This window comes from Ranitomeya variabilis, chromosome 1, assembly GCF_051348905.1.
Source record: "Ranitomeya variabilis isolate aRanVar5 chromosome 1, aRanVar5.hap1, whole genome shotgun sequence".
Lineage (NCBI taxonomy): Eukaryota > Metazoa > Chordata > Amphibia > Anura > Dendrobatidae > Ranitomeya > Ranitomeya variabilis.
The window spans coordinates 269239912-269267731 of NC_135232.1; the positions used below are offsets into that span (position 1 = coordinate 269239912).

Below are 27820 nucleotides of genomic sequence, written 5' to 3' on the forward strand. Positions count from 1 at the left end.
AGACACTTCAGGATGGAATCCCTTCGTTCAGTAATTGCTTCCATGGAGGCTCAGGAATTCCTGTGCTCCATAGACATCCAGGACGCCTACCTCCATGTCCCGATCTTGCCGGGACATCACAGCTTCCTGCGTTTTGCAGTACATCAGGAGCATTTTCAGTTTGTCGCCCAGCCGTTCGGTCTCGCAACCGCCCCCAGGGTTTTCACGAAGATCATGGCAGCGCTGATAGCCATCTTGAGGGTCAGAGGCCTGGTTCTGTTTCCGTACCTCGATGACATCCTCATCAAGGCTCCGTCCTTTTCTCAGGCTCACGAAAGTCTGTCCATCGTCCTCGACACCCTAGCCCGTTTCGGGTGGCTTGTCAACCGGAAGAAATCCTGCCTTATTCCTTCTCAGCGCCTCGTTTTTCTAGGCATGCTCTTCGACACTCGTCAGACCAGAGTCTTCCTTCCCAAAGACAAGAGATCCATCCTTCGTCGGGAAGTTAGCTTGCTCCAGGGCTCTCGACTTCCCTCCTTCCGATCGGCCATGAAGGTTCTGGGAAGGATGGTTGCCACATTGGAAGCGATTCCCTTCGCCCAATTTCACTCAAGACCCCTTCAGCAGGCTATTCTCTCACAGTGGGATAGGTCTGTCCTTTCTCTGGACCGCCCGATTCTGCTTTCGCCCAGAGTCAAACGTCCCTCAACTGGTGGCTGACGTCACCTCTCATCTCCCCGGGCAGGTCCTTCCTTCCAGTTCACTGGCAGGTGGTGGTGGCGACGGACGCCAGCCTGCTCGGCTGGGGTGCTGTGTTTCACCACCTGACTGTTAAGGGTCGTTGGTCAGCGCAGGAGTCCGCTCTGCCAGTCAATGTCCTCGAGATTCGGGCCATCTTTTTGTCCCTTCGTCACTGGGAAAGGATTCTCAGGGGTCTGCCAATTCGAATCCTGACAGACAATACCACAGCAGTGGCATATGTCAACCACCAGGGGGTACTCGGAGTACTCTGGCCTTGGCCGGAGTATCCAAGATCCTCCTTTGGGCAGAGGCAACGGTTTCGGTGATATCCGCGGTGCATATCCCCGGTGTGGACAATTGGGCCGCCGACTTCCTCATCCGCGAGGGCCTCATGGCAGGGGAATGGTCCTTGCATCAGGAGGTCTTCCATCAGATATTAGATTTGTCTTCGATGGGGGACTCTGGGTGTGGACCTCATGGTGTCCCGAATGAACAGGAAAGGTCCCTCGGTTCATCTCCAGGTCCTGCGATCCACTCGCAGTGGGCGTTGATGCTCTGGCCATTCCTTGGTCGCAGTTCGTGCTCCCCTATCAGTTTCCACCCCTGCCCTTGCTTCCCAAGCTGTTGAAAAATATCAAGGCGGAAGGGGTGTTGGTCATTCTGATCGCTCCGGATTGGCCCAGGAGATCTTGGTTTGCAGAGATCGTCAACCTTTTCGCAGACAACCCCTGGCGGCTTCCAGACAGACCCGATCTGTCCCAGGGTCTGATCTGCCACCCGAATTCTCGGTCGCTAAGTTTGACGGTGTGGCTGTTGAGACCGCAGTTCTAAGAGCGTCCGACCGTTCGGATCGGGTGATTCATACTATGATCCAGGCTAGGAAGCCTTCATCTTCCAGGATCTACTATCGTACCTGGAAGGCTTACTTCCGTTGGTGCGAGTCCAACCACGGTTCACCTACGTTCTTTTCCCTTCCTTTTTATTTTGGCTCTCCTTCAGGCAGGACTGAATTCGGGCCTCGCTCTTAGTTCCCTAAAGGGCCAGGTTTCTGCGCTCTCCATCCTTTTTCAGAAGACGCTATCTTCTCGGCCACAGGTCAAGACTTTCCTTCAGGGAGTAGCCCATGCTGTTCCTCCATACAGGGCTCATGTGGATTCATGGGATTTGAATCTTGTGCTGGAGGTTCTGAAGGGTTCCCCCTTAGAGCCTCTTAGGGAGGTTTCCCTGTCAGTTCTATCCTGGAAAGTAGCCTTTCTTGTGGCCATCACTTCTATACGGCGCATTTCCGAGTTGGCGGCCCTTTGTTGCCGACCTCCTTTCCTGGTTATCCACCAGGACAAGGTGGTCTTGAGGACTCCGCCTTCTTTCCTTCCTAAGGTGGTTTCCACCTTCCACCTCAACAAGGACATCGTCCTACCCTCCTTTTGTCCAGCTCCGACTCATCCTCTGGAGAGATCGTTGAACAAGCTGGACCTCGTCAGGGCGGTGAGGATCTACCTGGCTATAACGGCCTCTTTCCGGAAGACGGACTCTCTTTTCGTCATTCCTGATGGCACGCGCAGAGGCCTGCCGGCTTCCAAGGCGACTATTGCTCGCTGGATCAGAACGGTAATTTTGGAGGCTTACCGGGTCAGGAACAGAGTGCCCCCTCCTGGGATTAAGGCTCACTCTACCCGGGCAGTCGGCGCCTCCTGGGCTGTGCACCACAGGGCTTCGGCCCTACAGCTTTGCAAGGCGGCAGCCTGGTCTTCCATCCACATGTTCGCCAAATTTTACAAGGTCCATACCTACGTTTCGGCGGACGCCAGCCTAGGCAGAAGGATCTTGCAGGCGGCAATGGTGAGTCCTCTGACCTGATGGAAGTCTGTTTTTCCCGCCCCAGGGACTGCTTTGGGACGTCTCATGGTTCCTGTGTCCCCCAATGAGGCATTGGAGAAAACAGGATTTTTGGTTGCTTACCGTAAAATCTGTTTCTCAGAGCCTTCATTGGGGGACACAGCACCCTCCCATATTATTCAGTTTCTGTTGTTCTGTGTTCTATGACTGTTCTCATGGTTACAGTTCTCATGTTTGTGGTTATGTTATTTCAACCTTATTGTTTTTTCTTCTCCTACTGCTTTCTCACTAACTGAGGTTCATAATGCCAGTCGGTGGGGTGTACACTGCAGAGGAGGAGCTAACTTTTTTTATGCATAGTGTCAGCCTCCTAGTGGCAGCAGCATACACCCTTGGTTCTTGTGTCCCCCAATGAAGGCTCCGAGAAACAGATTTTACAGTAAGCAACCAAAAATTATTTTTTGTCACTGCTTTGCCGATTTTGATCTGTGACCAACATCTGAACATAGAAAATCTGAAAAACACTCATAGCACTCAGACACAAAAAAAACATGTAAATGAGCCCTAAGAAACAGCCTGAGGCAGAGAGATTTACAGTTGTGGCCAAAAGTTTTGAGTCTGATACAAATTTTGGCCTTCACAACGTTTTCTGCTTCAGTTTTTCTAGTGACAATTTGCATTAACTCTAGATGGTTATGAAGAGTGATCAAATGAATTGCAAACATTTTCAGTCATTCCTTGCCATGAAAATCAACTTACTCACAAAAATCCTATTTCCACTGACTTTCAACCCTGCCACAAATTGACCTGCTTGCACCATTTCATTGATCTGCTCATTAGCTTAGAAAAAAGTGTTAACAAGCACAGGGCAGCTGATGTCAATTTTTCATACTGACTGAATTATAGGAGCAGGCTGTTTGATTTAACCCCTTCCTGACATGGTGAATTTCTATTTTGCGTTTTCGTTTTCCCCTTCCATTCCAAGAGAGCCCTAACTTTTTTTAAAATTTGTCCGTTTTTTTAAGGACGAATTGTACTTTTGAATGACACCATTCCTTTTAGCATTAAGCATACTGGAAAACATTCCAAGTTCGTTGGAATTCTGAAAAAATCCTGCTATTCTGACATTGTTTTTATGACTTGTTTTTACAGAGTACATTGTATGGTAAAATTGACATCATTGTCTGATTATGGCAATACCAAACTTGTCCAGTTTTTGTTTTTTTATTATTATTTCAGTGGCAAAAAAAAAATTCAAAGGTTTGGAAAAAATTAAATTCTGATTGTGTCACCATTTTCCTAGATTCGAAATGTATTCATTTTTCTGTTGATGGAGCAGTGGGAGGTCTCAATTGTGGCGTTTTAAAAATTATTATTATTTTTTTTTTTATCTTTATTTTTTATTTTGTAAGGTATGACATTTATGGATATGGCAATACCACATGTGTATTTTTAAATAACTTTATACTTGATGGTGGAAAATTGTGTAGTGATTTTTTTTTTTTTTTTTTTCATATTTTTAAATTTATTTATTTTTATTTTTTTAATACTTTTTAGCATTTTTGCTAGTCCCCTCTTGAACCTGTGATAATCTGATCGCCTATACTATATACATCAATGCAGAAAGGTGTTCTCTGGGATGTTAACATTGATGGCTTTTCATTTCAATAAGTAATCAATGTCAGGTTGTTGGGGGTTCCACACTCAATCAGCTATTTCCAGTCTACGGTGGCAGATGGAAATCGCTGCACATCTCCATCAAAAATATAGTGGCTACGGATGGGTGCTGCATGTACGCCACCTATTAATCCAAATGGGTGGGGGTGGATATACAATAACCAGGTGCGGCCACTATGTAGTTAATGGAGATGTGATGGGTTTCAACGTAGTTCCGTGATGATAGACACAAACATCTTCAACAAATACCTGGCAGAATAACGCGCCCCCAGGCCTGTGCACTGTTAATGCCGTTGTCAGAGATTAACTGCGGCATTTAACAGGTTACCAGTTGCTGTCAAAGAAGAGCTCCACCCCTGGCTGTTAGAGGTAGATCCTGACTCTGACTTGTAGCCATTATCTGCTGGGTATGGAGCGAACTCAGCCTGCTCCATACACCATCTCCTGTCTTCCGCTGTACATATACGATGTACGTTCTGGAGGAGTTAAAAGTTATGGTTATCTCCAAAGAAACGTGCAGTTATCCTTGCTTTGCATTTAATAAAAAAAAGGCTTTACAGGTAAGGGCATTGCTGCTTGTACTATTGCCCCTAAATCAACCTTATTTATCAAATCATCAAGAGCTTCACAGACAAAGGTTCAATTACTGTGAAGAAGATTTTTGGACACCCAAGAAAATTCAGCAAATGCCAGGACAGTCTCCTGAAGAAGACTCCGCTCTGGGATCAGTTTTGCACCAGTGCAGAGCTTGCTCAGGCATGGCAGTAAGTAGGTATCGATGCATCTGCATGCACAGTGAGGCAAAGGCTTTTGGAGGCTGGCCTGAGTTAAAAAGGGCAGCAAATAAGTCACTTCTCTTCAAGAAAAACATGAAGGATAGACTGACATTCTGCAGGAAGTATGTGGATTGGACTGCAGAGGACTGGGGTAAAATTATTTTCTCTGATGACTTTGGGAAGAATAATTGTTTAAAGAAGAAAAGGTGAACACTACCATGAGTCCTGTGTCATACCAACCGTAACACATCCTGAGACCATTCATGGGTGGGTGGGCGGGCGCACTCACAATATTGCCTTGAATAAGAATAGTATCTAAACTTTCTCCAAGAGCAACTGCTTTTTTCAGTATGATGGAGCACCATGTCACATGGCAAAAGTGACAATTAAGTGGCTCGGTGAAGAAAACATTGAACTATTGGATCCATCATCAGAAAACTCCCTAGGTCTCAATCCCATTAACAGCCATTGTTCAGTTGTCAAAAAGTGGGTGGACAAACAAAAACACAAAAATTGTGGTACACCAAGCATTGATTGAGCAAGAATGAGTTGCCATCAGTCAGAATTGGGCCCAAAAACTGATATCCAGCTGCCAGGGTGAATTGCACAAGTCTTGGAAAAATAAGAGCCAACACTAACTATTGAGTCTTTTTATAAACTTGATGTATTTGTCAATAAATGATTAAAAAAATGATGAATTGCTTATAATTGTACTTCAGTAACTATAGAAAAATCTGACTACAAAGACCTATAAACCGTGAAGTAGCAGACTTTATGAAAATCAAAATTGGTGTAGGTCACAAATGTAATGTTAGCACTGCATGTGCTTTGCTACCTGAGGATGGATGAGGTACAGAGCAGATGGCAAGTGTATGACCATGGGGTGCAATCCTTTACATCATACGTAGTTATTTAAAAGGGTGCATCATTTATTGCAGTAAATTGCTAAGTTGGTGAAATAATTGATTAATATGACTGCACCTCCTAGTGAATTTGGCACATTTTTCAGGCATCACTAGAAATGTGTGCTGGTTAGTTGGTGTACATTGCTATTATAATTTATACCAAGTTTGTGGCATAAATTATGGTAAATCCGCCAGCCACCCCACTCCAGTCTAAGCTTTGCCCACTTCCTTAAACGTTGGTGTAGCTGACTGAGACTGATGTTAATCGAAAAAAGCCTCAACATTATTGCTCAACTCAGAGATGCACATTTCAAGTAGTTAAACCATAGAATTATAGGAATTCTTAGATGGGACATTTGTGTTGCTTTAGAAGCTAAAATTGGGAGTTCCCATGGATCTGTTACATTGTAGGAGCCACATATTGTCTGTGCTGGAAGCCATACAGAAGTGTTTTAGTTGAGGAACTAATGGGATGTGTAATAAACACTGAAGTTCTGCCTTCAGCCAGGCTTGGGCTGACCCACTAAGGAACAGATGAATCTTCTCAGTGGGCCTCTGTGCAGGAGTTTGTCCCCATACACCACCCACCATATATGTACATTACAACTGATGCATTTTTTTATTATATAGGTGCATTGACTGAGATGACATAAAAAATAGCAGTAGGTAATCCTATATTCTCCTTAACAGGGTCCTTCTTTCCCCACCAATCATTCTACAGATTTTGTCTAGTGCATGTGCCCAGTTTCTGGCTACTGGGAACCAGGACATAAACAATCAGAGGCAAGAACCAGTCATCAGACTAGGGCCATGTGGACACTTTCAATATTTGGTCAATATTTTACATCAATATTTGATATCTAAAGCCAGGAGTGGAACAATCAGAGGAAAAGTATAGTAGAAACAAGTGCACCACTTCTGCATTTTTCACCCACTCCTGGTTTTGGCTTACAAATACTGATGTCAAATGCGAGTCAAATACTAAATGTGAAAATGTAACCTTATTGTCACTAGTGGGTCCATCCCACAGCTGTTTCTGACCTGGTCATTTCTTCTCCCTATAAAATCTGGCCATACCTTCTCCCTCGCCAGTGAGTGTTTTAGCTCTTTGGAGTCGCTGTGTCGAGTTGTAGATCGTTGTTTCTTCTGAAGATTGTTGTATGCTGTTTTGGGGTGTATGCTTTCCTCATTTTCCTATTTCCTATTCCCATTTGGTTAATACATTCCTACCCTTCCCTATATACCTATCTATAGTTGCTCTGTTATCCTTGTTTGTCTTATGTTTTTATACCCTACCTTTTCTATTCCAGGCCTTGAGGGAGAGGGGACAGCTTAGGGTATAACAGGAAAACAATAAGGCTGGTGGGCCAATCCTCCACACCTTTAGAGGTACCTTTGGGAGCAGGGACAGTTAGGGTCCTAGCCCTAGGTACAGTGCAGGGCCCTTTTCCCTATTTAAGTACTGTCACAGCGTGACACTAATACATTAAAAAAAATAATTCAAAATTTCTGTCATCACTTCTATCTCCACGGGGAACTGATATTCCAAGCATGCTTTGGCAAATGCAGTTCTGCAATTAAAGCTTATACACAGCCATAACGAGTGGATTTGAAAAGTGCAGCATATTGTGGTAAAATAGCTTGCGGTTGGAGATTTCTGCCACACTGCAAGTTGTGCACCTGTCATTATCTAGATAAATGCCATTTTTAGGATGCACACTATTTGACTGAATATTGTGGCCCTACCAGCCTGATTCTCTGTATACTTCTGCAGAGATGTGCCTGCATGTAAACGCAGCCACCTTTCTATTCAAATTTATGGAGAATGTGTTGACCAAGAATTTGTGAATGAGGCACACGTAGTGTATGCATACCAAAGGGTAGGACAGTAAACTGCATGCGACAAAATATATGCAAACATTGAATATATGCGTTACTGCAATATAAACTATACTTCTAAAATTGAGGTACTTGGTGCACAAATTGGTCGATCTTGTGTGTGCCCACCAACCACAACAACGTGAATTCTTCTTTGATGGGACCATATTTTTTTATCTTTAGACATACCTTTCCTGGGCCAAATCCTACAGATTTAAAGACAGGTAGGATCCAGCATCCTTCGACTGCAGGGTGATATACTGTACCTAATTAGGGTCCTAGCAAAGAAAGGTCACTTGTGGACTTGCATAAATTGTGCTCAAGAGTAAACAATCTTAGGATTTGCTTGCTTTTCTTTTGCTGAAACGTCTTCTTGCACGTTTTTCTGGCGTTTCCTGAAACGGTTTGGTCTTATGTTTTTTTTTGTTTTTTTTTGTTTTTTTTAATTAAGCAGTTTTCCTTTCTTTTTTTTTGGGGAGGGGGGGAAGGGATCATCTTTTTAGTTTATTTGGTTGTTGCACCTTTTGAGGCGAATTGCAGTCCAAGCATGCAAGTATTTTGTTGAGGTAAAAATGCTCCAAAAGATGCTCAGGTGTCTTTTCAGCCTTTCCATTGTGTAGCGCCGGCATCCCTGTTCGCTTCACTCTCCCCCGACAGGGACGCCAACTCCCTTCTGCTACTGCCAGCGGTCTGTACATGTCTCACAGATCCCCTATCACTGTGTTCAGGGCGTGCGCGCGTGGCCCCACCCTCTTAAAGGACAGCGCACGCTGTCCTAAAGTGTCCCCAGCCAGTGGCTGGGAGACTTATTATTTAAGGCACCTCCACCTGATGGGAGGCGCCTGTGGACATTGTTAGTCTGTTTCTAAACACGCTTGCTAGTTCTCAGGTCCCAGTACTCGTATACCAGTATGCCTGTCCTGTCTATCAGCCGTGCCTGCCTGTATACCAGTTGTGCCCACCAGTACCTGCCTGCCGTTGTGCCTGCCGTGCTAGTCACTACACCAGACGTGTCAGCCAGTGCTTGTCAAGTCTACCATTCCTGGCTGTTCCTGCCTCCTGTCCCTTGGGGGTCAGCTGCCATCCACCCCAGGTCAGTCCTTGTTTTGTACCTGGTCTTGCCTCACTCATCCCTCTTTGAATCTCTGTATTGCAAGTCGCCTTGCAGTCAAGGTCGGACTTGGTGAGGCATCTAGTCACGCCATCCAGGCTCTCCTCGGATCACGGCACAATGGTTCCAACACACGCTCCGTTACACATTATAAGTATGGAGCAGCTTCCAAGCGGTAAGCACCTGTAGAGAGGTCCGCTCGATTTTAGCCGTTCGGCATTTTTTCAATTTTGAAGAGCTTAAAATATGTTCAAAATCTTGAGCATATGAACAGCAAGTCTTTTTTTACATATTTATGAATATGGTCTTTTTTTTTAAATTATTTTCTGATCACCTTTTTTAGGTGGTTCTTAGAGTGAACCCTCTCCAAATTTGCCTGAAAAAAATTGTTGGTAGGACATTTATGACAATTTCTACTGTGTCTGAGTTCTCAAGATCCCTTTTATTTATATTGGTGTATTTAAAAAAAGATAAGGAGCTGATGTTATGGGCAAGTAAGTATGGATTGTAGTAAAGTAACAGACGGGAAAGACTTAAAGATATTGCTGTTTTCACCTTACTGTACTGTTACTTTCTTCTTTTCCTGACAATTTCTGCCAATAGTTTCTTCCATTGCCCTGTGTCACCTGAACTCCGTATTTCTCATATGTGTATACAGCTACGTATTCTATTAAAAGAACTGGCATTGTCTACAAAGGAAGATAACCATCCATTTAAGGAGGAGTTTGAGACTGCCCTAGAGCAGTGCTTCTACTGTCTGTATGGATACCCCAGCAAGAAGAGCAAGGCTCGGTACTTAGAGGAGCATTCTGTACAGCCGGTAACTACAAGCATTTAACAATAACTGGTATAATACTTTTTAGTGTGGGATCAACCTTGTATTAGTACATTATACCAATGCACAAATCGCAGGAAAACAGCAGAGAATTAGAATTTCTCATCATTACAAGCCTGTATGTCACTGCATTGTAACATACTAGTATTCCCCTGTCACGATGACCATTCTCTTCACTGTAATTACACCAAAAAACTGCAGTCATTGAATTTGAGTCCATCCCATTATATTGTGCAGATGGATTAATAGGCACAAATTGGCTATTGAGTTCTTGTTTGATTGCTCTTTCTTGTTAACGAATAATGTCAGTTAGGTTGTGTATTCATTAAATATGTGCATGTAATGTAGTGTGAGTGTGCTATATACTCACCTACTCCTGCGCTCTCTGGTGTACAGCACCGTTCTGCTCCTCTTCTTAGTGACGTCACCTCTCTGCCGACTCTCCTGGTCACTCTATGCTTTATTCAGGAGTCTCTTTAATAATGAAAGCCTATGGGCCTCGTTCTGACCCTCCATAGGATTACATTGTAAGAGTCACTTCTGGATTGCGCAGGGCGCAGTGTGACATGGACAGTGTGCAAAGCTGTAATGTTACAAGAGGAGAAGAACAGCAGCTCTGGATCCCGGAGAGAGTGGCGGTAGGTGAGTATATTAACACACTCACACTATAATACATCTTTAAAAACTTAATGGGAGCTCTTAAGCGAAAAATGAAACTTTTAGGGTGTCTTCTGTCTGTGCAGTTATCATATTTAGTTTTAAAAGAGTTCTCCACTAATAATTTTGATTTTGAAAATGGCTCAGGGTGGTAATAAAAAAATGGAAGAAAAGCCCCAGATACCTACCAGACTTCCGTCATTCCTTTGCAGCCCAAGCCATGACCCCATTAGCCTTCTTGCTTGGCTTTCTTGTGGTGGACGTTCTCAACCACTGATTGGCTGCAGCAGTGATTTTTTTTTATCTGAGCTAGAAGAGAGAAATAGGTGTCTGTAATGCTCCCATGATGTCCACCTCCATAAGACAAAGTGAGGAGGGTGACAAGAATAGGGGCAGCATTGTAGAGGAAAGTTATCTTTTTATTATGATGATGATTATTTTTACACTATTAATATTCAAATTAGTATGTGTGACAAAACTGTAAGAATTCCTGCTGTCTGCTTCCGCATATAAATCTGCATGGTTAGACTTAGGGCATTTATCAGAACTGTTAAATGATATATCATGACTTGCTATAGGTATGAACTTGTCTCGGTAACGTGCCTTCCTCTGCAGGTGGAGTTACTCTGGGAGGATGCACTTATTTTGTTTGACTATTTCAAGCCAAAGTCTCTTCCTGAATTTGACAGCTATAAGACAAGCACAGTCTCCGCAGACCTGGCTAATCTTCTGAGAAAAATGGCCACCAGAGCACCTCGCTCAGATAAACCCAAGCTAGGCATGGAGAGTGTAGCGGCCTACATTGAAGGCACAAGCAGCAAGGTACAGTGTTTGGTTCTTGACCATTTAAAGACCTGTCGTTTGGGTGTTAACAGGGTTATCTCAATTTCTCTTTGAAGGAGCGCTCCACTGCTTAGGCTCACAGTTTTCTGCTTGTTGCGGGGCAGTGCCCTTTTGATCGATCAATGGTTAGGACCAGCATGACATATTCGTGCTGCTGGCCTGAACTGTGTGCTCGGCAGCTTTATCTTTGCAGCATCACAGGAGCACAGTGTCACTGAAGCTGGCTGGATGAGGAGCTAACGATGCACTGCATTTATCTGGCCAGCTTCAGAGCAGTGATTACAGAGCTTGTAAGCAATGCCCTCCTTGCCTAAAAGACTGGTCACTGCTGCTAGACTGCAGTCCATTACAGTCTGTAACCCCAACCATTACAATGGGAGTCCTGCTTTCAGCCACAACCTTGCATCCCTGATGTCCGATCAGGCACAATTTCTGCACTCACAGAATCATGAGGATGTACTGTTACCTCTTTTTGGGGTCAGAAGTTTCTAGTATACCTTTTTTGTTTGAAATTGTCACCATTTTCGTTCTCTCTGCTTGCTGTCTGTGAATCGAAACATTGGATCCAATTCATTTTTTGCAATGAATTTTGTGCAAAATACTTAAAAAAAAAAAAAAAATGCTGTTTATCGTTGACTTTAAAGGGAACCTGTCAGTCGATTCATGCTTCCCAAATCACGAGCAGCATAAATCTGAGCTTCGCTGCATGAGGTATGTCTATCACTGAAACGCTCTGATATTTTTGCATAGTTTTTGTTGTTTTTTTTTAATGTTTTTATAAAGATTTATTTAACCTGAAAGAACATATGATTTACATTAAAACTTCTGGAATTGTTTCTTGGTTCCAGCCGCTTTTGTTACTTTCAGAACGTTGAAACGAACAGTTTTGTTGTGAGGACGGCACTCTCCAATGGTGACGATATCTCTGATTTGGATGTCCCTACAGCAGGGGGACAGACGCATCGACATGTTCTTGTGGCGTTTCTCAAAACTGTTGTACTTGCAGATGTAGTGCAAGTAGTCCCGGCAGATGACATTTGTGCGCTGCATCTTCTTTACTGGAATACATTTTCAACCAAATTTGTGACTTTGGAAGTCTTATAAGGTGAATCAGGTGAATCTAAACTCTGCACACCGTGGCAGTCTTTAAAAAAAAACAAAACATAACTTGCTAAAGTGCAAAAACCAAAAGAAAAGCATATAGCAGCAGCATCAGCTGGTTAAATCACCCACACCCGCTCGCTTAATGTCCTCTTTAGCGCAATGAAGCCCTTTATCGATGTCTGGTGCTCTAGCTTGGGAAAACTCCAATCATGCATGCAAAAAGGTCATAAGAACAGCGAGCACTCACCATCCTCTAATGTCCAATCTTTATTATGGCATATTTGCAATAGCAGGTATGGTCAGGGAGAAATGTGTTTCTACAAGACGACGGCCGTTTCGCGCTCCTGCGCTTCCACGGGTCTTTTTGCATGCATAACTTGCTAAAGTGCTTACTTGTGTTATTACTTGGGTCTCAGTGTTGCTGCCACCCCAACTCACGTTTCGCCCCATTCATCAGGGAACACACGTTGGGGAAGCTGGAAACTTGTGCACACCAGTGATAACATACATTGGTGCTTCAGCGAATTATACATGTTTCATTCTTGTACAGCTAGGTAATTTATTTCGGACTATGTACTTAGTATATTCTGCTTAAAATATTCTATTTAACCTTTTATCTGACCTAAATTGTACTGTATGTTATGTTGTCTTGAATATGCTGGTTTGTTTCATGTATATACCCATGAAACTTCTGTAGCACCTTACAATGATTATTTATACTGGTTGCATTTGGAACTTCATATTTTTTGCTTTTCAATTGAAAGTTTCATTTTATGTGCATAAAATGCTCTCTTATTTGAGCTTTTTTATATGCCCCTTGTTGTGGTGTTGATGCAAAGCAAAAAATTAGGTTTATTTTTGTCTTTGACCCATTTTGCACTTTTTACGAAATGGTACAAATATTGCACCAAGGTTGCTGGTATACACAAAATCACTCCAGTAGGGGTATAGTGTACATTTGTGGCAAATTTTTCAACTCTTTTGTCAAAATTGATGATTCGGCTGAAAACCTTTTCTGATGTGACACAGGTGACGGGAGTTGTGGTCAGCTGTGCCACTGTGTTAACTAAAAATGACCAGGAGAGGTTTTGCAGGGGTGTTCACTTTGGACAGTCTCTTTTTGTTGGAAGAGCCTCTCAACAATAATAGTTTTTCACTGACAAGCAGAGATCTTGAAAATGATGAGGCATGAAAACAAAAGGTAGACTACTGGAACCTTATTGTTAGCAAAGTGATTCTTTGCAAAGCTTTTGTCAAAGAAATTATACTATGATTTCAGCAGCGTTATTAAAATGTTAAACTCCTCATTTCAGGTTCCACAACTCCCAGAAGGAGCAGAAGATTCCCCAGAAGTCTTGAATGAATTATTTTATCTTCTTGCTGACTACCATTTTAAAAATAAAGAACAGTCCAAGGCCATTAAATTTTACATGCATGATATCTGCAAATGTCCAAACAGGTCAGTCTTCAACGTAGAATAGTTTTGATAATATTTTTTTATTTTTTTTGTGGTTTTTTTTCTATAGTATTAATATATTTAAATATCTAAATATTTGTTCATGTAATAGTATATTGATGTAAGTGTACAGTCATGGCCGAAAGTGTTGGCACCCTTGAAATTAATTTTTTTTCCAGAAAATGGAAGTATTTCTTGCAGAAAATTATTGCAATTACACACGTTTTGTTATGCACGTTTATTTCCTTTGTGTTTTTTGGAACAACACAAAAAAGAGAATAAAAAAGGCAAATTGAACATAATTTCACACAAAACCCCCAAAAATGGGCTGGTCAAAATTGTTGGCACTTTTCCAAAATGATGGGTAAACAACTTTGTTTCAAGCATGTGACGCTCGTTCAAACTCACCTGTGGCAAGTAATGGGTGTGGGAAATATGAAAATCACACATGAAACCAGATAAAAAGGGGAGAAGTTGACTCAGTCTTTGCATTGTATGTCTATGTATGCCACAGTAAGCAGGGAGAACAGAATAGGAGAATAGAACGGTCTAAGGACTTGAGAACCAAAATTGTTGAAAAATATCAACAATCTCATGGTCACAACTCTATCTCCTGAGATCTTGAAGTTTCTTTGTCAACTGTGCCCAACATAATCAAGAAGTTTACAATCCGTGGCACTGTAGCTAACCTACCTGAGCATGGAAAAGCAGAGGAAAAATTGTTGAAAGGTTAGTCCAAGATAGTCTGCTTGGTGGATAAGCAGCCTCAATCAAGTTCCAAAGAAATTTAAGCTGTCCTGCAGGCTCAGGGTGCAGCAGTGTAATTGCAAACTATCCGTCGACATTTCAATGAAACGCTATGGCAGAAGACTTGGGAGGACCCCACTGCTGACACAGAGACATTAAAATGCTAGACTGCAGTTTGCCAAAATGTACGTTGAGTTAGTCAAAATCTTTCTATGGACGCGTCTTGTGGAGAGATGAGACCAAGGTATGCTTTACCAAAAAGCTCTATCATTCTACTGTTTACCTAAAACGAAATGAGGCCTACAAAGAGAAGAACACCGTACCCACAGTCAAATATGATGGAGGTTCAAAGATGTTTTGAGGCTGTTTTGCTGCCTCTTGCACTGGCGGTCTTGACTGTGTGCAAAGCATCATGAAATCTGAAGATTACAAAAGGATTTTTGTTGCAATGTAGTGCCCAGTGTCAGAAAGCTGGGTTTCCATCCTAGGTCATGGGTCTTCCTGCAGGACAATGCATACTTCAAGAAGCACCCAGAAATGGATGGAAACAAAACTCTGGAGAGTTCTGAAGTGAGCAGCAATGGGTCCGGATCTAAATCCCATTGAACACCTCTGGAGAGAGCTTAAAATTGCTTTTGGGAGAAGGCACCCTTCAAATATGAGAGACCTGAAGCAGTAAGCAAAAGAAGAGTGGTCCAAAATTCCAGTTGAGAGATGTAAGAAGCTTGTTGATGGTTATAGGAAGTGATTGATTGCAGTTTTGTATTCCAAAGGGCGTGAAAACCAAGTATTAAGTGGAGGATGCCAACAACTTTGGCTGGTCCATTTTTGAGGTTTGGTTTGAAATTATGTAAAATTTTTCCCTTTTTTCTCTTTTTTTTGTGGTGTTCCAATACATACAAAGGAAATGAACATATGTATAAGTAAGCGTGTAGCTGCAATAATTTTCTACAAATATTTGGACAGAGACACAAATTTTGGCATTATAGCTTTTTACCAAAACACGTTCAAGATACATGTAATATAAAATATGCAAATACACTAGCGCCCAAATTGATAGAAATGTCTAGAAGTTGCTCACAGATCAGCGAGTGGTGGCCCATAAGTTAGAACCTGTTAATGTATTTAATAAATGAAGCTGTCGCGTTTATAGATGTAAGGTGGCAGAAGAAGTATAGAAACATACATAAATACTAGATGGTAGCCCGATTCTAACGCATCGGGTATTCTAGAATATGTATGTAGTTTATTTATGAAGATTTTAGAATAATACATTGAATACACAGGATTTGGCCGGCCGCGACCAATTAGCGAAGCGTGGTTCAAATCCCGCGCCAATTCGCGGCCGGACTGCGCCTGCCGCTGATTGTTCGCGGCCGGCTATGTAGTATATAAATAGCACAGCCGCTAGTATATAGCACAGCCCACGGAGTATATAGCACAGCCCACGGAGTATATAGCACAGCCACATAGTATATAACACAGCCCACGGAGTATATAGCACAGCCACGTAGTATATAGCACAGCCCATGGAGTGTATAATAGCCCACATAGCATATAACACAGCTCACGTAGTATATAACAGCCCACGCACGCAGTGTATAACACAGGCCACGTAGTGTATAACACAGGCCACGTAGTGTATAACACAGGCCACGTAGTGTATAACACAGGCCTCGTAGTGTATAACACAGGCCACGTAGTGTATAGCACAGCCCACACAGTATATTGCACAGCCCACGTAGTACATTGCACAGCCCACGCAGTATATTGCACAGCCCACGCAGTATATTGCACAGCCCACGTAGTATATTGCACAGCCCACGCAGTATATAGCACAGCCCACGTAGTATATTGCACAGCCCACGTAGTATATTGCACAGCCCACGTAGTATATTGCACAGCCCAAGCAGTATATTGCACAGCCCACGTAGTATATTGCACAGCCCACGTAGTATATTGCACAGCCCACGCAGTACATTGCACAGCCCACGTTGTACATTGCACAGCCCACGTAGTACATTGCACAGCCCACGCAGTATATAGCAATGTGGGCATCATATCCCTGTTAAAAAAAAAAAAAAAAAGAATTAAAATAAAAAATAGTTATATACTCACCTTCCGTTGGCCCCGGATCCAGGCTAAGCGTTTACCGATGCTCCTCGCGCGCTCCGGTCCCAAGAGTGCATTGCGGTCTCGCGAGTTGATGACGTAGCGGTCTCGCGAGACCGCTACGTCATCATCTCACGAGACCGCAATGCATGGAGCGGTCACCAGAGCGTCGCGAGGAGCGGGAAAGGCCGGTTCTGGATCCAGGGGCCGACGGACGGTGAGTATATAACTATTTTTTATTTTTTTAATTATTTTTAACATTAGATCTTTTTACTATTGATGCCGCATAGGCAGCATCAATAGTAAAAAGTTGGTCACACAGGGTTAATAGCAGCGGTAAAGGAGTGCGTTACCCGCAGCCCGTTACCGCTGCCATTAACCCTGTGTGAGCACTGACTGGAGGAGAGTATAGAGCGGGCACTGACTGCGGGGAGGAAGGAGCGGCCATTTTGCCGCCAGACTGTGCCCGTCACTGATTGGTCGTGGCCGTTTTGCCGCAACCAATCAGCGACTTGGATTTCCATGACAGACAGAGGCCGCGACCAATGAATATCCGTGACATTCAGACAGACAGACAGAAGGACAGACAGACGGAACTGACCCTTAGACAATTATATAGTAGATGAATATATAGAATTATGTTAGAAAAGAAAGCCACACAAGAGAAAGGGCTATCTTTGATAATTCTGTGTGTAAAAGAGATAAGAAGATTAGTATAGACAATAAAATATACATGCACATAAAGGGTTAATATACAATGGTTTATTAGAGTTCCTCAGTAGGAATGGAAGTCCACTCATAGAACTACTAATGTGGTGTAGTGTTAATGCCAAATAATTTTATAGTAAGCAATGATTTTTTATAAGTTGTGAAATCAGATATACAGTTTGTTAGGCTGGTCCCTTGTTTAGGTCCGTAAAATTGTGATGGAGGGTGTGGGTTGCCTTTCTTCCGATGCGCACAGGCTCCTGCTGTCAGTCTGCAGTCCTTGGTATAGCGAGATGCTGAAGTCTCCAGATCAGCGAGTGAAGTAAGGGTCTCTGGCCGGTAGTGTCCCTGATAACCACGAAGGCAGAAGCGGATGTAGCATGTGACGTCACATGTGCTTCCTACGGGATCCTGTGGAATCCAGAAACGTATGCTTTTTTGGGGAATCTCGCTTCCACTTTGTCAAGGTATGCTGGATATGAGCCACAGGATAACATTTATAGCTAGAAACCCTGCCCATAGGGTAGTGTGCTCCAAGAAGAGAAGCAAGAGAACAGCAAAGGAAAATCTTTATACATATATTAACCTTGGCTCATTCACATTGTTCTTGAATAAAATGGTGATACAATTAAAAGATGTATTGACTTTATTGATTGTTGCAAATAAAAACATATATATAAATATGTCCGAACACGAACTCCTGGAAGTCCTGTTTTACAGTTTTGAAGGAAACAGAAGGATCTTCCAGATTCAAACTGCGGATCCCAATTGGTTTCAATGGGGTTTGGGTTAAGGTTCAAGTTTGAGTACAGTTCTGGTAACCGAACCAAACTCTGGACTAAAGTTCAAGTCGGGTCTACTCAGCCTTTTCATCCCTAGACTTGAATATTAAAAAAATATATTTCTCTAGCTAGATTATGATTTCGAAGCTTTACTAATTTGCTTGTGGTGAATATACAATACCTTTAACCCCTTAACGACCGCCGATACGCCTTTTAACGGCGGCAGTTAAGGGTACTTAAACCACAGCGCCGTTAATTAATGGCGCTGTGGAAAAAGTGTATAATGCCCCTCAGAGTCGGATTTTCTCAGGGGTCTCGGTTGCTGGGGGTAGCCGAGACCCCAGGGAACATGATTTGGGTCGGTTTTTACCGACCCCCAGGTTGCGATCGCCGGTAATTAACCGTTTACCGGCGGCCACAAAAAAAAAAGCGATTTCCCATTTAATTTATCTGTCCTCCGATGTGATCGCACATCAGAGGACAGAGAAATGGGGTTCCCGATCGCCCCCCGATACTCACCAGTCTCCCCCGATGCTCTTCGTAGCTCCCGATGGGCGCCGCCATCTTTTTCCGGAAAAAAAATGGCGGGCGCAGTGCGCCCGCCAGCCGGCACCCAGCAGATCTTTGGGGTCTCGGCTACCGGTGGTAGCCAAGACCCCAAAGAACATGATCGGGGTCGGTTTTTACCGACCCCTGTTTTGCGATCGCCAGTAATTAACCGTTTACCGGCAACCGCAAAATAAAAAAAATAAAAAAGCGGTGTGTCATTCTCTGTCCTCTGATGTGATCGCACATCAGAGGACAGAGAAATAGGGGGGGGACCCTGTTATACTTACCGGTGTCCCTTGGTCCTCCTGCGTCCCCTCCTGGCCGCCGGCTTCTTCCTCTGTGAAGAAAATGGTGGGCGCATGCATTAGGGATGCATTAGGGTTAGGGGTGTATTGGGATTAGGGTTAGGTTTGAGGTTAGGGTTGAGATTATGATTAGGGGTGTGTTGGGCTTAGGGATTTGATTAGGGTTGGGATTAGGGTTAGGGGTGTTTTGGGGTTAGGGTTTTGATTAGGGTTATGGATTGGGTTGGGATTAGGGTTAGGGGTGTGTTGGGGTTAGGGTTGGAGTTAGGCTACGTTCACACGATCAGGATTTACATCCTTTTTTTTTCCTGCCCGTTTTTGGAAAACGGCAGCTAAATTCCGCAGTGAATTTGAGCTGCGTTTTCTGATCCTTTTTCTTCAGCGTTTTCCACTGCGGGTTTCCAATAGCAGTTTCCTATTGGAGCTGCTGGAAAACCAGTGCGGAATCCGCTGAAAGAATTGACATGCTACTTCTTTTTTCCGCTGGAAAATCCGCGCGGATTTTCCAGCGGAAAAACGGATCGTTAGCACAGCGGTTTTGGTTTTCCATTGGGTTACATTGTACTGTAACCAACATGGAAAACTGATCCGGATCCGCAGCTGAAAATCCGCTACGGATCCGGATCAAAATCCGGATCGTGTGAACGTAGCCTTAGAATTGGGGGGTTTCCACAGTTTAGGTACATCAGGGGGTCTCCAAACGCGACAGCCAATTTTGCGCTCAAAAAGTCAAATGGTGCTCCCTCCCTTATGAGCTCTGCCGTGCGCCCAAACAGTGGTTTACCCCCACATATGGGGTATCAGCGTACTCAGGACTAATTGGACAATAACTTTTGGGGTCCAAATGTATAAGAGAGGAACGCACTCACCGGGCAGGTAAAATCCAATCCTTTATTGAAGCATGGATAAACTTAGCAGGGAGGGGAGTGGAGGGTGACGGACGACGGCCGTTTCACGCTGACGAGCGCTTCTAAGGGATACTGCACCACTGGAGCTGCCGTGTGGGACTCTCAGCATTATTTTTGTTTGTTATGCTAGGTGCTTGGCTGCAGCTGTGCGGAGGTGATCTTTTTTCTTTTTCTCTGGATAACTTTTGGGGTCCAGTTTCTCCTGTTACCCTTGCGAAAAATAAAAAAAAATTGGGGACTAAAAAATCATTTTTGTGGGGAAAAAAATGATTTTTTTATTTTCATGGCTCTGCGTCAAACTTCTGCGAAGCACTTGGGCGTTCAAAATGCTCACCACATATCTAGATAAGTTCCTTGGGCGGTCTAGTTTCCAAAATAGGGTCACTTGTGGGGGGTTTCTACTGTTTAGGTACATCAGGGGCTCTGCAAATGCAACATGATGCCCGCAGACCATTCCATCAAAGTCTGCATTTTAAAACTTCACTACTTCCCTTCCGAGCCCTGATGTGTGCCCAAGCAGTGTTCCCCCCCACATATGAGGTATCAGCGTACTCAGGACAAATTGCACAACTTTTGGGGTCCAATAAAAAATAAAAAATTGGGGGCTAAAAAAAATTATTTTTGTGGAAAAAAAAAATAAATTATTTTCACGACTCTGCATTATAAACTTCTGTGAAGCACTTGGGCGTTCAAAGTGCTCACCACACATCTATATAAGTTCCTTGGGGGGTCTAGTTTCCAAAATGGGGTCACTTGTGGGGGGCTTCTACTGTTTAGATACATCAGGGGCTCTGGAAACGCAACATATGCCCGCAGACCATTCTATGAAAGTCTGCATTCCAAAACGGCGCTCCTTCCCTTCCGAGCTCTCCCATGCGCCCAAACAGTGGTTCCCCCCCCCCACATATGAGGTATCAGCATACTCAGCATAAATTGCACAATAAATTTTGCGGTCCAGTTTCTCCTGTTACCCTTGTGAAAGTAAAAATTTGGGGGTGAAAAGATCATTTTTGTGGAAAATATATGATTTTTTATTTTCATGTCTCTAGAATACAAACATCTGTGAAGCACTTGGGGGTTCAAAGTGCTCACCACACATCTAGATAAGTTTCGTAATGGGTCTAGTTTCCAAAATGGGGTAACTTGTGGGGGGTTTCCACTGTTTAGGCAGGAGAAATTGCACAAGAACTTTCATGGTCTAATTTCTCCTGTTACCCTTGTGAAAATAAGAATTTGTGGGCTAAAAGATAATTTTTGTGTAAAAAATGTGATTTTTTTATTTTCACGGCTCTACGTTATAAACTTCTGTGAAGCACTTGGGGGTTCAAAGTGCTCACCACACATCTAGATAAGTTCCTCAAGGGGTCTAGTTTCCAAAATGGTGTCACTTGTGAGGGGTTTCCATTTTTTAGGCACATCAGGGGCTCTCCAAACTCGACATGGCGTCCGATCTCAATTCCAGCCAATTCTGCATTGAAAAAGTCAAACGGTGCTCCTTGTCTTCCAAGCCCTGCCGCGTGCCCAAACAGTGGTTTACCCCCACATATGGGGTATCGGCGTATTGAGGAGAAATTGCACAACAAATTTTGTGGTTCATTTTCTCTTTTTACACTTGATAAAATAAAAAAAATTGGTTCTGAAGTAAAATGTTTGCAAAAAAAAAGTTAAATGTTCATTTTTTCCTTCCACATTGTTTCAGTTCCTGTGAAGCACGTAAAGGGTTAATAAACTTCTTAAATGTGGTTTTGAGCACCTTGAGGGGTGTAGTTTTTAGAATAGTGTCAAGTTTGGGTATTTTCTGTCATGTACACCCCTCAAAGTGACTTTAAATGTGAGATAGTCTCTAAAAACAATGGTTTTGTAAATTTTGTTGTAAAAATGAGAAATCGCTGGTCAACTTTTAACCCTTATAACTTTCTAACAAAAAAAAATTTTGTTTCCAAAATTGTGCTGATGTAAAGTAGACATGTGGGAAATGTTATTTATTAACTATTTTGTGTGACATATCTCTCTGATTTAAGGGCATAAAAATTCAAAGTTTGAAAATTGCAAAATTGTAAAAATAATTTTCATAAATAATCACAAGTAATATCAAAGAAATATTACCATTAACATGAAGTACAATATGTCACGAAAAAACAATCTCAGAATCAGCGGGATCCGTTAACCCATTACTTGCCAAATTAGCAATTTTCATTAATTTTTTTTTTTTAATGACAGATTTTTAATGATTTGGGTCCTAATTAATCAGAAACATAATTTGCAAAATTTTTACAAGTACTGATTTTTCAGAAAAGGCAAAATGACAATGACATGATTTCCTATTTGGAAAACATTCGTTTTACAAACACAATGCAAAAAATTGGACCGAATTATAAAAATGATAAAATCATAGCTGCTAAAAGCTAAAGATTAGGCGTCCCAAAAAAGGGACATTCGCGTTCCAGAGTTATAACCTCATAAAGTTACAGTGGTCAGAATTGCAAAAATTGGCTTGGTCATTAAGTACCAAATTGGCTCTGTCATAAGCCCAAGCGACTCAAAAATTATTTATATATACTGTACATTTAAACTCCCATGAGAAATCTGGTAAAAATGCCCTAGGACCCACATTTTTTTTTTTTTTTTTTACATATTTATTGTTAATTTTTTAATATTGAATATGTTGTTTGAAAGTATAAGTGTATTAATAGGCAATTACGGTATATTTTATTATTATTATATAAGGTTGGTTATACCCTCTTAGTATGGATCAAGTTTGTCTTAGTTTGAACTTCCTTTAACGTGGCTTCTAATGAATTCGCATTATAACCTTTACTGATGAATTGTTTCTTTAGGAATTTTGCTTCCTCAGTCTAGTCAATTAAGTCTGTACAGTTCCTGCAGATGCAAGTAAATTTACTTTTAGGAATGTTCAATAGCCACGCTGGAGGGGATATAAAGCAATTGGAATCGACCTCTTTACGAAAGCTCTTGGTGACTAGATTGGTTTGATCCACGACTATGGTTAGGTCTAAAAAAAAACACTTTACTAATGTAGAACTGATTGTGGGGGTTAAGAAAAGGCCATAGAATTTTGGTTCAGTTCCCTAAGGAAATTGGATAAGGTATCATGGGAGTTCTCCCACGTAATATGAACGTCATCAATGAAACGAGGCCAAAGAACCAAACCAGGATGTAATTCTCCTTGAGTATATATGGTGGATTCCTCCCACATAAAAGTTGGCATAAGTAGTTTCGTCATGGGCAGAGAGGCTAGGGACTATTAAGTGTCCATTATTGATAGGGTGCGTTACTGGGGGATTCCAATCCTACTTATTGTCCATAGATGCCGAGAAAGCTTTTGATAGGGTGGGGAGGTATTTCCTGGGAAAAACATTAGAGAAGATTGGCTTAGGCAATAATATGATCACACGTATTAAAGTTTTATATAATTCTCCCATGGCGCAGCCTAGGGTTAACAGTGACCTTTCTAGGCCTTTTAACATATATAATGGTACATGTCAGGGGTGCCCCCTGTCCCCCATTTTCTACATTGTGGTTATGGAAGTGCTGGCCAATGCTATTAGGTTCAATCCTTCCACTGAAGGAATTTCATTGGTCGATAAAGACATAAAATGTCAGTTTTTGCGGACAACCTGATAAACTATATCAGTTCCCCAGGAGTGTCCAACACTTTTCACTTTTATCTAACTTTAAAGTGAACATCTCTAAATTAGAGATTCTTAACATTAACATAGTGGGGACGGATTCTCTACACCGTAGTTCTTTATTCCCTTTCAAATGGAGAGACAATCATAGTAAATATTTGGGGACTACTATCCCAGCTGATACTACCCAGTTATACTTCCTTAACTTTCTACCTATTTTCTGTAACTTTGAGAGGGACTTATTGAACTGATCTGCGTTTTCAGTCTCTTGGTTCAGCAGGATTAATATTTTGAAGATGGATATTTTCCCCAAGGATACTTTACCTGTTCTAAACTTTTCCATCTAATCACCAAGGTCATTCTTCCATAATCTTAAAATGTTATCATCCAATTTCATTTGGGGTACTTCGAGACCTAGGTTCTCCTGTTCTGTTCTGACACGCTCCATAATTGAGGGGGGGGGCACGGTCTCCAGACTTCTGGACATATCATAAAGCGTCTCTGCTTAATTGTATTTTAAATCTAATAATAAAACCATCCAATAAAATATGGGCTGATTTGGAGGAGTCCTTGAACCCGGTCTCGTTAACTAAACTTGTCTGGCGGAGGTCACATCTTACTGTCTGAAGCTCCATTCTTGACACCGTTTTATCATACTCTATTATCTAGCTGGGACAAGAGAATTCATTAGTATAATATCTCCTCGTTACCTGGCCCGATGTCTCCACTCCTAAGGTGTATAAGATCCTAAATTATTTATGTTTTTGTTCTCCATAGAGAGGGATTACGTTTACGCTCTACTAGAGTGTGCGGTGAAATTTCTCCTACCTTTTATTGAATAGCGCAACATCATTTATTTATAAATTAGCATATTCAAGATACAGTTATATGCTCAATATGAGCTTAAAGCATTGTCATGGTTTTTGTTGTTACACTCATTAACCCCTTAGTGACCGGGTCAAATTTTGGAAATCTGACCAGTGTCCCTTTAGGTGGTAATAACTTTGGAATGCTTCAACAAATCCCAACGATTTTGAGATTGTTTTTTGTGGCGCATTGTAATTTATGACAATGGGTAAATGTAGGTCAATATGTTTTGTTTTTATTTATAAAAAATGTCAGAAATGTAACAATTTTTTTTTTTTAAATTAGCAATTTTCAAAGTTCGAATGATTATCGTATATACTCGTGTATAAGCCGACCCGAGTATAAGTCGAGGCACCTAATTTTGCCTAAAAAAACTGGGAAAACTTATTGACTTGAGAATAAGCTGGGTATGCATTGTCCCCTAATCCCTATTCTGGTATGCATAGTTCCTCATCCCCATCCTGGTATGAATGGCTCCTTATCCCCATCCTTGTATGCATGGCTCCTTATTCCCATCCTTGTATGTATGGCTCCTTATCCCCATCCTTGTTTGCGTGACTCCTTATTCCCATACTTGTCTGCATGGTTCCTCATCCCCATCCTTGTCTGCATGGTTCCTCATCCCCATCCTTGTATGTATGGCCCCCATGAGAAAAGCATAAAAAGAAAAAAAACATCCTACTTACCTTCCCTGCGCACCCTCGCAGCATCTCAATCCGATGCCAGCAGCTCCTGCGGCCGAGCGATCACGTGTCCCCGCTCATTGAATGAATATTCACCTCTCTCCACGCCTATGGAAGCGGAGAGTGGTGAACATTCATTACCTTAATGAGCGGGCACCAGTGAGAGCCCAGCAGATGCTTTGAAGCCGGCGACTGCTGCAGAGACTGCGCTCATAAGAGAAATGAATGTTCATTGCCAGTGCAGTGAATATTAATTTCTTTTTAGCAGTGAGCACAGGCTTTAGCCAGAGCAGCCGGCTTCTGCCTCCTGTCACCGTCACCGGCTGCTCCACCTCCCCTGCTGTCTTCTGGGATAGTGACTCGTGTATAAGCCGAGGGGGGCATTTTCAGCACAAAAAAAGTGATGAGAAACTCTGCTTATTCACAAGTATATGTGATATTCCTTTAACCCCTTTCTGCCATTGGACGTACTATTCCGTCCATGTGGGGTGGGCCCTAATTCCCAAGGACGGAATAGTACATCCAGCACGATCGGCCGCGCTCTCGGGGGGAGCGCGGCCGATCGCGGCCGGGTGTCAGCTGCCTATCGCAGCTGACATCCGGCACTATGTGCCAGGAGCGGTCACAGACCGCCCTGGCACATTAACCCCCGGCACACCGCGATCAAACATGATCGCGGTGTGCCGGCGGTACAGGAAAGCATCGCGCAGGGAGGGGGCTCCCTGCGGGCTTCCCTGAGACCCCCGGAGCAACGCGATGTGATCACGTTGCTGCGAGGGTCTCCTACCTCCTATCCCTGCAGGCCCCGGATCCAAAATGGCCGCAGGGCTGCATCCGGGTCCTGCAGGGATTACTTCCGGGTACCGTGCAGGCTGCAGATGAAAGCTGCAGCCTGCACGGCTGTAAGTGAGATCGGTGATCTGTCAGAGTGCTGTGCACACTGTCAGATCAACGATCTGTAATGTCCCCCCCTGGGACAAAGTAAAAAAGTAAAAAAAAAAATTCCCACATGTGTAAAAAAAAAAAAAAAAAAAAAATTTCCTAAATAAAGAAAAAAAAAAAATATTATTCCCATAAATACATTCCTTTATCTAAATAATAAAAATCAAATAATAAAAGTACACATATTTAGTATCGCCGCGTCTGTAACGACCCCACCTATAAAACTATATCACTAGTTAACCCCTTCAGTGAACACCGTAAAAAAAAAAAAAAAAAAAAAAACCGAGGCAAAAAACAACGCTTTATTCTCATACCGCCAAACAAAAAGTGGAATAACACGCGATCAAAAAGACAGATATAAATAACCATGGTACCGCTGAAAACGTCATCTTGTCCCGCAAAAAACGAGCCGCCATACAGCATCATCAGCGAAAAAATAAAAAAGTTATAGTCCTCAGAATAAAGCGATGCCAAAATAATTATTTTTTTCTATAATAGTTTTTATCGTATAAAAGCGCCAAAACATAAAAAAAATGATATAAATGAGGTATCGCTGTAATCGTACTGACCCGAAGAATAAAACTGCTTTATCAATTTTACCAAACGCGGAACGGTATAAACGCCTCCCCCAAAAGAAATTCATGAATAGCTGGTTTTTGGTCATTCTGCCTCACAAAAATCGGAATAAAAAGCGATCAAAAAATCTCCCGTGCCCGAGCATGTTACCAATAAAAACGTCAACTCGTTCCGCAAAAAACAAGACCTCACATGACTCTGTGGACTCAAATATGGAAAAATTATAGCTCTCAAAATGTGGTAACGCAAAAAATATTTTTTGCAATAAAAAGCTTCTTTCAGTGTGTGACGGCTGCCAATCATAAAAATCAGCTAAAAAACCCGCTATAAAAGTAAATCAAACCCCCCTTCATCACCCCCTTAGTTAGGGAAAAATAAAAAAATTTAAAAAATGTATTTATTTCCATTTTACCATTCGGGTTAGGGCTAGGGTTAGGGCTAGGGTTAGGGCTAGGGTTAGGGTTAGGGTTATGGTTGGGGCTAGGGTTAGGGTTGGGGCTAGGGTTAGGGCTAGGGTTAGGGCTAGGGTTGGGGCTAGGGTTAGGGTTGGGGCTAGGGTTAGGGTTAAGGCTACAGTTAGGGTTGGGGCTAAAGTTAGGGTTAGGGTTGGGGCTAAAGTTAGGGTTAGGGTTTGGATTACATCTACGGTTGGGAATAGGGTTGGGATTAGGGTTAGGGGTGTGTCTGGGTTAGAGGTGTGGTTAGGGTTACCATTGGGATTAGGGTTAAGGGTGTGTTTGGATTAGGGTTTCAGTTATAATTGGGGGGTTTCCACTGTTTAGGCACATCAGGGGCTCTCCAAATGCGACATGGCGTCCGATCTCAATTTCAGCCAATTCTGCGTTGAAAAAGTAAAACAGTGCTCCTTCCCTTCCGAGCTCTCCCGTGCACCAAAACGGGTTTACCCCAACATATGGGGTATCAGCGTACTCGGAACACATTGGAGAACAACTTTTGGGGTCCAATTTCTCCTGTTACCCTTGGGAAAATACAAAACTGGGGGCTAAAAAATAATTTTGGGGGGAAATTTTTTATTTTTTATTTTTACGGCTATGCGTTATAAACTGTAGTGAAACACTTGAGGGTTCAAAACTCTCACAACACATCTAGATGAGTTGCTTAGGGGGTCTACTTTCCAAAATGGTGTCACTTGTGTTTTTTTTTTACTGTTTAGGTACATTAGGGCTCTGCAA

General features: G+C 42.6%; 1 protein-coding gene across 8 annotated transcripts in view; it reads left to right on the forward strand.

Moving 5' to 3' along the window:
• Window positions 1-27820, forward strand: part of CABIN1 (calcineurin binding protein 1) — a 242231-nt gene that overhangs the window by 90421 nt on the left and 123990 nt on the right. For all 8 annotated transcript variants that reach the window (XM_077293470.1, XM_077293474.1, XM_077293475.1 and 5 more), the window contains 3 exons: window positions 9562-9723; window positions 11011-11217; window positions 13656-13801. In XM_077293470.1, coding sequence (XP_077149585.1) covers window positions 9562-9723; window positions 11011-11217; window positions 13656-13801 — 515 coding nt within the window. The remainder of the gene's footprint in view (window positions 1-9561; window positions 9724-11010; window positions 11218-13655; window positions 13802-27820) is intronic.